At 44.1% G+C, this 12,413-nt stretch overlaps 1 protein-coding gene across 4 annotated transcripts in view; it reads right to left on the bottom strand.

Annotated features, from left to right (window-relative positions):
- dlg1b (discs large MAGUK scaffold protein 1b) overlaps nucleotides 1–12,413 on the bottom strand; it is a 191,424-nt gene that overhangs the window by 25,690 nt on the left and 153,321 nt on the right. For all 4 annotated transcript variants that reach the window (XM_080726140.1, XM_080726141.1, XM_080726139.1 and 1 more), the window contains 3 exons: nucleotides 9,634–9,770; nucleotides 7,928–8,075; nucleotides 1,180–1,318 (listed from right to left, as the gene is read on the bottom strand). In XM_080726140.1, coding sequence (XP_080582266.1) covers nucleotides 1,180–1,318; nucleotides 7,928–8,075; nucleotides 9,634–9,770 — 424 coding nt within the window. The remainder of the gene's footprint in view (nucleotides 1–1,179; nucleotides 1,319–7,927; nucleotides 8,076–9,633; nucleotides 9,771–12,413) is intronic.

A 12,413-nucleotide genomic window follows, 5' to 3' on the forward strand; every position in this document is an offset into this window, starting at 1 on the left:
TCAGTGTTTACTCTGGACTGTGGACGGGTTAGCTGGTTACCATAGCAAACCATGTGTTTACCTGCTCTCGCAGCCGCTGGTGAGCTAAGAAACTCCATATCCCATGATGCAACGCGGCCGCAATGTGACCAAGTTTCACTTCCTCATTCAGACCCATTCTCTCACGTTGGAAAAACGTGCAACGTACTGTCTCCTGCAACGCGTGACCCGTCCATTTTAGCTCTCTCTCAGTGAAGCCTGGATTTTACCATATGGGTTATGTTTTCCCCGCAGGAAAGAACACACGTAGCGCGGCCATGAACTGGTGTGGCCGCGCACACCGTGTGCACGCGCAGCTCGCACGGAGGCGCTCCAGAATGAGGTAAATATTATATAAAAAAGCCATGGCAGTGAATAGTGTATTGTTTTGGCGACGAGATGGCGAGCATTGTGTTAAGAGACCAGAAGACGGTTGTGCGTCTATTCATTCCAGTGAACGAGCTTCTGACACATTCTTTAACCCCAAACTATCACTTACAGTGGTGGGAAAAGTACACAAATGTACTTGGTACATGATGCCAATACAAAAGTATTGGCATGCAGAACGTATCATATTTATAAACAGCAGCTTACATTAACTAATATTACACTACAAGCCTTTAAATGACTACACTGTTCTATAGCATTAGCTATAGAACAGTGTAGTCCAGTCTCTCAGCCACTAGGGGGCAGAGTGTGAGTGCAGCAATAGAGAGGCCGGCCTGTATTGCTGATGACAGGGACAAAAACCTCTAATCTCCATATTCTAACAGTTTTGGACATACACCCAACAGAGACAATATATCGTTGTTGTCGGGTGGAAACCTTGTATCTCCAAGTTTCACATTTGTACGTTCTTTCGCAAAGTAAAGCCCTGCTTCATCATACAAGGCCCTCACACAAAAGTAGTGAAAACAGCAGATCTACAAGCACACAACGCCTCGCGGTGCGAGGCGTTGTGTGCTTGTAGAACGGCTGTTTTCACTAGTTTGAATCATTTTTAAATGATAAATGCATATACGAACGGTTTTGGACATACAAGGTTTTCACCCGACAACGACGACATTCTCTATATTCTTTTTCGCTGTGTTCCATTTGTACCAAGAGCTCCACAGAAAGCATAACAGGCACGTACAGTATATGTAGTGGGAGAGACTTTACCTGGTGACATCGTCGTCTCCCAGCATGCCTTTGGGCGTGGGGGAGTATCGTCCCGAGGGGGCGGAGGAGGGCGGCGCCGCCGGGCCCAGGAGGTTGGGCGGGGTGGTGCTGATATGGTTCTCTATGTGCTGGGAGTAGGCTGGGAGAGAGACACAGAGACACAGAGAGAGAGAGTTAATGAATGAGATTTAGACCTGAACGCAAATCTGTGTCACTTTGGATTTGAACCACTTTAACCATTATTTTATGCTTTAACTATTAAAAAATAGCAGATATACAAGCTTGTAGATCTGCTATTTTTTAGAAAAATCGTGAACATTTGTGCAAGTCTTTGAATATATTTTTGACCCGATTCTATAAATGTCTTCCAAATCCTTCTTCTGAATCAGTGGTTCTCAAACCTTTTCATGTCAAGGACCCCCAAAATTACATGTATTTGGTCACGAACCCCCATCTCAAAATATGTTGTTCCCAGGGACCGCCAGAAGCAAATATTTGAGTTACAAATGTTTGCTTTTAAAAAGACAAAAAAATAATAATAATAAATCAGGAATTAAAAATAAAATTGCAGATCTGCAAGCTCGCAGTGAGCTGTGTATCTGATAATTTTCAATAGATAAAGCATTCAATAAGTCTAGGCCTAAATGGGCTAATGAATGAGTCAGTTAATGAATGAGAAATAATTCAGTTAAATGCACATAACATCTGGATGGCGGGGCGACCACCTGGCTTTGAGACTGAGTGACAATAAGAGTGAAATAGACATCCCATAATAATAAAGCCCTGCTGGGTGTTATGGTGGCACCACATGGACTGAGGCAGAAGGGGGGAGGGGCTGGTAATGAATAGAACACAAATAGAAATATAGTAGTTCTACAGGATGTTGTTGCTGACGTGTGGCAGAAATCTCTTATCTCCGTATTCTAACTTTGTGTTTTTTTTTTTCTTTTTTTCCTTTAAATCAACTTGACCATACTGGTCAACAACTTGACCATACTACAGCGTCACACTAAAGCAAGGGTCTTCAACAGGGGGTCCGGGACCCCTAAGAGGTCCTCAGAGTCACTACAGGGGTTCCTGTAGTGGCGTTGTGAGCTTCTAGATCGGCTATTTTCGGCAAAGAGGTTTGGTGTAGAGGGGAAAAAGAGCAGACTAAGTAGAGTGAAAAGTCAAGTTTATTAAACATTGACGGTTCAAGTGGTTCAATATCTGAAAACACAAATTGACATGAATCCAAAATACACTGACAATTGTGCTGTGAAAAACTGAAACTATATGGAATCTATGAAAAGGTTGTGGGGGTCCCTCCCTGCTTCATCTCTCTCTCAACTAAGGGGTCCTTGGCCTGAAAACGTTGAAGACCCCAGTGCACTAAAGCATCAAAAGTAGCAGATCCTTACATAACCTCGTTCCCAGCTGTTTCTCTTCTCACCAGGAGACAAGCCTGGTAAAGTAAGGCAGGACTTCCGTTTTATGTCTACTGTACTTCCACTGGAAGCTGTCTTCAAAACATGGTGTTCATGCCAGGGGGAATGGAAACAGATCTACACAGCATCTACGTTATTTCCTTGGGCGGTACTTCCTGTATGTCCACTCCACTCCACACTTTCAGACAAGACCAATAAAAAAAATACCTCTTTACCCAGGACAACAATCCACTCGTCCTAGACAATTCGCCCTCCTGGCCCCCAAACTGTGGAATAAACTCCCTGTCGCACTTAGAACTAAAGACTCACTCCCTGGCTTCCGCCGTGGACTGAAGACTCACCTCTTCAGACTCCACCTAAACCCATAGCACTACTGTAACACTGCCCTTCCCTCGATGACCACACATGAAGCTGTCTATGGGAGAAGTGATAACTACCTCCTTCTCTGGCCTCCTGAAAGGTGAGTTTTCAGGGCAGTTTTGAAGGATGCCAGCGAGCTACATGCTACAAATCAGGAGAGAACCTTTCTCACCTTTCTCTGTCTCCAGCACCAGTAAACATAGAACGTTCGTGGGATCTGCCATCTTCCTAAATTAAGCATCTTTGCTTTCAGTAAACGTTCTTTCTCAGCACAGGGCTCACGTGGTTTAATTCCCTGCTTGTCCTTCATGCCTCCTGAGCTGCAGAGTCTACGACAAGGGAGGGGCCAGGCTGTGCGTGCGTGCAGTTAATGGTCTGTCATCTCTGTTCGCAGCCTGAATACTGAATCAGAATGTGTTCAGGGCAAGTGCTCGGGGTGGTGGTGGTGAAGTGCCTTCCCACCACCACAGAGGTTGTGGGTTCGAATCCGCCATGGTGCAACAGGCTGTGTCGGGTGTCTCTACACCAGGGATGGGCAACTTTGATGATGGAGAGGGCCACAATGCATATACAGGTACAGTCAAAATTACTAAGAAATAGACGCTCTACAAGCTCAAAACACGTCGCAGTGTGTTGCGTTTTAACCTTCTAGATCTGCTATTTTTTTTATTGGAATCCGGAATTATTTTTAGCTATTTTTGAATAGGAATCCTGAAAAGTACACAGTTTATTTAATTTCAAAGGCATTTATACAGTATGTTCTTATGTTAACTTTATGAACTTAAATACAAATACATTGGACATAGCAATACTAGACTAGTACTAAGTCATTAAGCTACTAATATAGACTGAAAGTATTAAAGCAGACATGTTTGCATGGTTGAAATTGTAACAGCTGAAATCAATACTATATCAGTATTCCAATATTAACCAGCGGGCCACATTAAGTGAAGGTGGGGGGCGCATGTGGCCCCCGGGCCGCTTGTTGCCCATGTATGCTCTACACAAACACAATTGGCCCGTGTTCGGGGGAGGGAAGTAGGGTGATCATTATCATTGCACGTACTCCTACGGACTGGGAGGGGGAGTGTTGGGCGGGAGGAGTAGGACAAAGAAGACTCTACGTCATCCTGGTGGGGCCTCCTCACTGGCAGGTGAGTCAGTAGGATACAACAGCAGGGGCAACAGAGAAATGTGTGTGGGGAGGAATCAATAGGCTCTATGCACAGAAGCCATTTTGGCTAGAAGTTGGATGGTCTTCTCACTTCCTTCAGAGGTGTCACCAATAATACTAATGAAGGCTCTGTTCCATTCTGCTCAAACAGAGTCAGGGTGCTGATATTGTGCATGTTGGCTCACTAGAAACACTCTGCTACACCAGTGGGTCTCAAAGTGTGGCCCAGGGACCCTCGTGCTTCCTTGGGGGTTTCAAATACATTCAGGAATACATTGGGGAGAAAAAGGGCGTAAAATTATTGGCAAGACCTTTACTCTCCTGTAAACAGAGGTAATTCACAGAAACAACCTTTAGATGCCTAACAAGTTGACGGATTGATCCTACTGTCCCCGAGGAAAGAGAGATAATAGCCATTTTGGTTAGAACTGACTGAAAATAACTTTGTACTTCAAGTTTAAAATGTCTCTGAGGACATGTGCACTGTAGCTGGAGGACAGCCACCTGTCCTGTTATGTCCACTACTACTAGGCACGTGCACACATAGTCATCAAAGGGGGCTTGAGCCCCTGCCCTTTCCCCGTCTGTAAAAAGTGTCCTCTCCAGACCATGGATGCAGTTTTTACTAAAGAAATGCAAATGCTCCCCTTTCCATGCCATACAAGGCAGCATTCAAGAGCATTGCCTTGTCCAAACTCTCCTGAACTTGAAAGAAATGCCCTTTCTGTGTGGAAATTCATGCTGTTATGCCACATCTCCAGTATTGACTTGATTATGCTTAGTTCAGTGTGGTCTCAAGCACCAAAAAAAGCCGACCTCCAAGCTGTGACGCGTTGTGAGCTTGGAGGTCTTTCACCAAAAGGCCCTTTTAGAAATGTCAGACCCTGCACCTCTAACATTCTCTGTGACGTCCCTGTCCAATACAGCAGACTGCAGCTGTGGCTCTCAAAGATGAGGAACCACAAAAAATGTTGATAGTTAGAAACCAAATTGACCCTTACAGGCCCATGACTCTGACAGGTCAGTAACTCTTGAGAGAGTGTGCAAAGGTCAACCAAACGGACCCGGCCAGCCTCGGACACAGAGCACTAATGAGTGTTGAGGAGACAGCAGGGTGGACAGCTGTCTACCTCTCCTTGAAGAGAGACACGTGTCCGTCCCTGGTGGGTTGTGTAATGATGCCGGGTCAGCACAGGAGGTGCTGTGGAGTGCGTTTTGCACCCAGGGGAGCACACATACACACTCCTCTTTATTGATCCCCAGGGTGCTCTGATGGTCACGTCACGTCCTGACTGCAGGAGGAATGAATGACCTTCCATCCCATCTCTTGCAATGGTGGAAAGTAACTTAGTACATTTACTCAAGTACTTAAGGTAGGGTAAGTGATACAGGGTATATGCTTTTGGTTGTTATTTATTTGTTAAATGGTTAACCCATTTAGACCCGGGTCGTTTTTAAAAACGCCTTATAAACAAAAAATATATATTATGTTGCAATACATGTACAGTATTTGTTCCCGGATTGAAAGGTATAACAACGTATAGGCACATAATTCTGATAGTAATCACTGCTATAGAGCCAGTTCAGTAACAGGGGACTCCCCGTTTCTCAAACTCTGAAATGCGTTCGACTAACATTTCAGACCCAATTTTGTCTGCTAATTTCTTTGTGTCATCACTTCCGATTTCACTGATTGAATCTGTATCCTGTCTGAGTTCTCTATCCTGGTTGGATACAATTGGTATCCTGACCTGAATATGCATTTTCTGTTTAACCCATTTAGGCCTAGAATTATTGAATGCTTTAACCAGTGAAAAATAGCAGATCTACAAGCTTGCAGCGCGGCACCTGCGAGCTTGTAGATCTGCTTTCTTTTGAAAAAGTTGTGAAAATGTGTGCAAATCTTGTATTTTAAAAGCAAACGTTTGTAACTCAAATTTTGCTTCTGGGTGGTCCCTGCAGGAACTAAATATTTTGAGATGCGGGTCCGTGGCCAAATTCATGTCAGTTTGGGGGTCCTTCACATGAAAAGGTTTGAGAACCACTGACATAGCAGTCTCTCAAGAACAGACTAACTGAGCTCCATTTAAGTGAAAAGGACCTTTTCTTTGACGATGGCTGGCCAGATTGCTGACATAGAAACATAGGTTTTTTACAAAAACCTTAGAAGAATTCAAAAGACACTTATAGAATCGGGTCAAAATTCTAATTTTCAATAAAAAAAAAATATATAGCAGATCTACAAGCTCGCAGCGCGGCACTCGGTGCCGCGCTGTGAGCTTGTATATCTGCTATTTTTCAATAGTTAAAGCATAAAATAATGATACACAATAATGTGTGTAGCTGTGTACCCGTTCTGAATGGAGAGACTTGGAGACTCCTGTTACTGAACAAAAACACTCACCAGGGAGGCAGGGATCTTCAATGTTTTCAGGCCAAGGACCCCTTAGTTGAGAGAGAGATGAAGTAGGGACCCCCACTACCTTATCATAGATTCCATATAGTTTCATTGTTTGACAGCACGATCATCAGTGTATTTTGGATTCATGTCAATTTGTGTTTTCAGATATTTAACCACTTGAACCGTCAATACTTAATAAACTTTTCCTTTCACTCTGTACTTAGTCTGCTCTTTCCCCCTCTACACCAAATCGCTTTGCCAAAAATAGCCGATCTACAAGTTCCCAGCGCCTCGCAGGGCGAGGCGTTGTGAGCTTGTAGATCTGCTATTTTTGGCTAATGTTCTCCGAATATGGACGCTATAGGGTTCAAGTGGTTAATATAAAAAGGGGGGAAAAAAACAAGTTTCTATCACATAAAGATTTGGAGGACCCCCTGTAGTAACTCTGAGGACACCCTATAGGGGTCCCGGACCCCCTGTTGAAGACCCCTGCTCTATACTGTAGCAATGTCTCTCTGTTTCAGTCTCTCTCTCTCTCTCTCTCTCTCTCTCTCTCTCTCTCTCTCTCTCTCTCTCTCTCTCTCTCTCTCTGATATAAAGTGGAACCTCATCACTCTCTCTCCCAGTTCTCCATGCTAGAGCAGAACTCCTCTCTCCTCCACTCTCCGTCTGTCTAGCACGACTTCTTCGTCAAGCTCACAACGTGTCGCAGGGTGACACATCACAAGCTCTTAGATCGGGGCTATTTTGGGCTCACATGCGTATAAATGGGGGGGCTGCAGTGTTGCTGATGTCAGATGAATAGTAACACTGGGAGGGGGAGGAAGGCATGGTGGAGTGAAGTGGGCAGGGGCGTCACAAGGGGGGGGGAAAGTGGGACCGAGTTAATAGGGCCCAAGGTGGTGGAGTATTTTATACTTTAGCTATTGAAAAATAGCAGATATGCAAGCTCACAGCGCGGCACCGAGTGCCGCGCTGCGAGCTCGTAGATCTGCTATTTTTTAAAAGTCGTGAAAATGTGTGCAAATCTTTGAATGTATGTATTTTTTAAGCGGACATTTGTAACTCAAATGTTGCCTCTGGGGGGTCCCTGGAACTAAATGTTTTGAGTTGGAGGTCCGTGGCCAAATACATATCATTTTGGGGGTCCTTCACATGAAAAGGTTTGAGCACCACTGACATAGAAACATAGGTTTTTCAAAAAACCTTAGACGGATTTAAAATGTTCAAATACTTTTTTTTCACGTTTTTCAAAAATAGCAGATCTACCAGCTCGCAGCGCGGCACTCGGTGCCGCGCTGTGAGCTTGTATATCTGCTATTTTTCAACAGTTAAAAGTACCCAGGGCCCAGAATCTGGTGCGACACCCCTGGAAGCGGGACTCACAGTTGGTGATGTCGGGCGGCGCCGTGAAGCTGTCGTTCATGAACACGCTGTTGGGCTTGGCCACCTTGAGGTAGACCACGTCCGGGGTGTTCTTCAGCGCCGTGACCGCGTGCTCGTGGCTCACCTCTTCTAGGTTCGCAGTGTTCACCTGGACAACAACAGAACCAACACACAACACACAGGTTTATATAGAACAAACGCTCGTTGTCCTATATCAGTCGTTCTCAACCAGTAGTCCAGGGGGCCACCAGTAGTCCCTTAGGGGGTTCCAAGTGGACCCTTATATATATCTTTTAAGTCTTGAGAGCGTAAAAGAAGAATGCTCTCAAGAATGTAATTATTACCAGTAAGACTCCCTAATCGGGAGATAAGCGACCGTTGGTCGCTTATCTCCATAAATAGAGCAAAAATGTGTTTTTCCAAAATCTTCCTGATCCATGTTGTTGACATGAGTGTAGACATACTGTGTAGTGATTTTCGTGATTTTAGGGCAAAATCTGAATCGGCCTCATGGTGGCGCTAGAGGGCCATGTGAGAAATGAGGGGTGGGGTCTCCTCGCCGCCAAGGCGGACGAATAGGTACCGGCCCCGGCTCTCCCGGTCGCTCCTAGCCCGAGTTACGGCATTTTATGTGAGCTGCAGTGGCAGGGGGTCCTCCACTGGGGGCGCCACCACTTTTGCATCCGTTCTGGAGCACCAGGAGTGGGTGGTCCCCGGGAATGCCCCGTGAGCAGCCCCGTTGGGGTGGTCATTTGGTCATTTTTGCACATTTGGTAATTTTTTACACCTGGGGGTCCCCCAGGGACCTGGGGGTCCCCGAAACTCCGGGGGTCCTTGGAGGTTGTAGTTTGGCAGGCAAGGAGTGTGTGTGCAAAATCTGGCATGGATCGGGGCAACGGTTGCAGAGATATGAGCAGGGCAAAAGTGTGACGTGTGACGTGTGACAGAGGGAGTGACGGAGGGAGTGACGGAGGGAGTGACGGAGGGACAGCCGGTGGAGGTTTGGATAGTGTGCAAGTAACTGCGACCTACGGTCGCAATTAAACATCTGCATTACTTAATAGTACACAATTAGAGAATGTAGAAGAATTGTTATTTTAGTTAGTTTGCCTGTTACTGTATCTCTCCTATGGTACCACATCAATAAAGCATGGAATTGTGTACAAAATCTTCTCCAGTGATCCGGCGATGACATATTCTACGTTTTTGGGTCCGAGAGGCTAAATCACTTCAAATGGTCTGTGGTTCAAATGCCGAATAAATAATGGACCTTGGTATGAAATTTATGAAAACCATTGTTCTATCTGGTCTATGAGGATGACATAGTCCCTTCAGTTCATATGTTTATTCTGTTCTGACCACTAACAACCAATCTACTAACAGTACAAGCTCATGCATGGGCTGGTTTTAGCAAAGAGATTGGGCGTAGAGGGAGCGGAGACAAGTAGGGGGCCTGGTTAAGGTTTCCACCAGACAATCTTTGGGCCGGCCACGGCGACCGGCAAGATATAAATATTTCTTCGGACAAAGAATAAACGAATCGGCCATAGTATAATAAAAGTCACGTGCGTGTTTGCAGATGAGTGCATGTGCAGAGACCCCAATCGTTAGCCTACGCATCGTTACGATGGCGCTGTGCTTCTTTCTACTTAAATCACAAAAGCGTTCATTGAAGTAAATAGGGTATAAGTGGTTATCTGTCTTACAGCTAGTAGTTTGTCTCCTATCTGCAGGCGTCCGTCTTTGTGAGCGGCTCCTCCCTCAATGATCTTGGTGACGTAGATGCTGTTGTCTCCTGGGATGTGCTGGTTCCCCACTCCGCCTGCGATGCTGAACCCCAGACCTGCAACACACACACACACACACACCTTATCAATATACACAACACACACTCCACCAGCGATCAATAAACACTATCCACAAGTTTCCAACGTCCCATTCAGAGTTCCCACACATTTTTACCAATTCATTTCCAAAACTTTTCCCAAACTTTTCCAGAATATTTAACCCAATTTCCAGGACGATATAACAATGATTCAGCTCAATAACAGGTCGCTTACTCCTATGCGCAATGCCCAAAGACAGGTAGTGTATGCCAGTGGTTCTCAACCTTTTCAGGCTGTGACCCCCGAAATAATCATGTTTTAACTGGGGACCCCCACCCTGACGAGCGCTAAGAGTTGAGGAATTTTGTATAACACGGTTCTATTGTGAAAATAGCAGATCTACATGCTCACAACGCCTCGCCTTGCGAGGCGTTGTGAGCATGTAGATCGGCTATTTTCACAATTTCTGCCTCTAATATTTGACAATTTGACCCATGTTTAATTTGTCATTTCAGAGGTATTAACAAAATCAATAACCAAAGACAATGCATAGCTATTTTTTCCAGGACCTTCCAGGACCCTTGATAAATTCCAAAACTTTTCCAGTACTGGAAAAATATTTTTCTAATTTCAAAATATTTCCAGGAATTTCATGACCGTGGGAACCCTGCCCATTGTGCATTGTGCAGAAGGTGTGCGGCAGTTCCGGCGCCGCAGCCGAGTGTGATCTACAAGCTCACAACGGTTGCATCTGCGATGCGACATGAGCTTGTATGTCTGCTTTCTCTGGATGGATCCACTTTTGGCGAACATCTTTGTAACTAAACATTCAGCATAGCAACAGACACTCTCTACAGGTGACAGCTCAGGAAAACGATCTAAACACCTTAATAATCAATTCAAATTAAAATGATGACTGCTGAGTCTGACTAACAAGTGATGACACAACTGTGTTCTGATCAGCCATGGACTATAATGGACCACGATGGAAATAAAGCCCCCTGGCCCTGGGGATTTCTGTGTTATCCTTTTAGCATAACCTTTGACTGTATACCTGTACTGTTAACAAACCTGCTGATGAGGTAATCAATCAATCAATCAATCAATCAATCAATCAATCAATCCAAATCGAGACAAGACGACCTGCTCACAGTCAGAGGCTCACTCTCCTCAGCGAGGGACACATAGTCCGTCGTTAAGCTAAACACTAAGACTGAATGCCATGGATTTTAACAGATTGCTTTTTGTTTGTTTTTGCAACCTCCAGAGAATCCTATTGAAGGACAGTGTCTCTGTGTTGTTGACATACAGTACCCTGATTGGGAAGCATATCGTCACTGTCGGGCAGAAACCTCGTATCTCCAAGTTTCAAATTTGAACGTTTTTCCGTAAAGCAAAGCCCTGCTTCATCACACAAGACTGACGCACAGGACTAGTGAAAATAGCAGATCTACAAGCACACAACGCCTCGTGGTGCGAGGCGTTGTGTGCTTGTAGATCTGCTATTTCCACTAGTTTAAATCATTTTTAAAATGATGAATACAAAACGAGCGGTTTTGGACATACAAGGTTTTCACCCGACAACGACGATATTGATGTTGTTGGCATTTATTCAACTTCTCTGCCTATGTTCAAAATCCCCTGATTATTGGAATTTAGCCTCTATGCCTCTTGGTGTTTTGTTCAGCACTCAAGGCTTATAAATAATAATGCACACCAGCCTTATCAATAAAGACGACGCACATTTAGTCCCATCGGGCACGATAAAGATAACTATAACAATAATTTTAAAACGATATTGTTTATCTTTATCGTGCCGGGTGGGAATGACACTTTAGAAATATACAATAGCCTCGTCAATAAACACAATACACATTTAGAAAAGCACACCAGCCTTATCGATAAAGACTATACACATACAGAAATAAACAATAGCCTTATCAACAATCACAATAGACATCAATAAATGCATATTTATAGATGTCTCTTTCTCTTGTCAATGTCCTATTAGGATCTGGAACGTGTTATTATTTTAAACATCATTTTATGCTTTAACTATTGAAACATAGCAGATATACAAGCTCACAGTGCTGCACTGAGTGCCGCGCTGCGATCTTGTAGATTTGCTATTTTTGCAAATCTTCGAATATATATTCGAAGATTATATATTTATGTGTTGTACCAGGGACCACCCAGAAGCAGAGATTTGAGTTACAGAAGTCTGGTTTGAAAAATATATTATTCAAAGATTATATTTCATATACTTTTCATGATTTAAAACAAAATAGCAGATCTACAAGCTCGTAGCCGCGCCGTGAGCTTGTATATCTGCTATTTTTCAATAGCTTAAGTGTAAAATAACTATGGGTCCTAACCCATTCAGAACGGGTACACATTATTGTGTATCATTATTTTATGCTTTATGCTTGAAAAATAGCAGATATACAAGCTCACAGCGCGCTGCGAGCTTGTACATCTGCTATTTTTGAAAAATCGTGAAAATTCGAATTCTGACCCGAATCTATAAGTGTCTTTTGAATCCTTCTAAGATTTTTTGAAAAACCTATGTTTCTATGTCAGCAATCTGGCCAGCCATCGTCAAAGAAAAGGTCCTTTTCACTTAAATGGAGCTCAGTTAGTCTGTTCTTGAGAGACTACTA

Source organism: Nannobrachium achirus, assembly GCF_963921795.1.
Source record: "Nannobrachium achirus genome assembly, chromosome: 5".
NCBI classification, from domain to species: Eukaryota; Metazoa; Chordata; class Actinopteri; order Myctophiformes; family Myctophidae; genus Nannobrachium; species Nannobrachium achirus.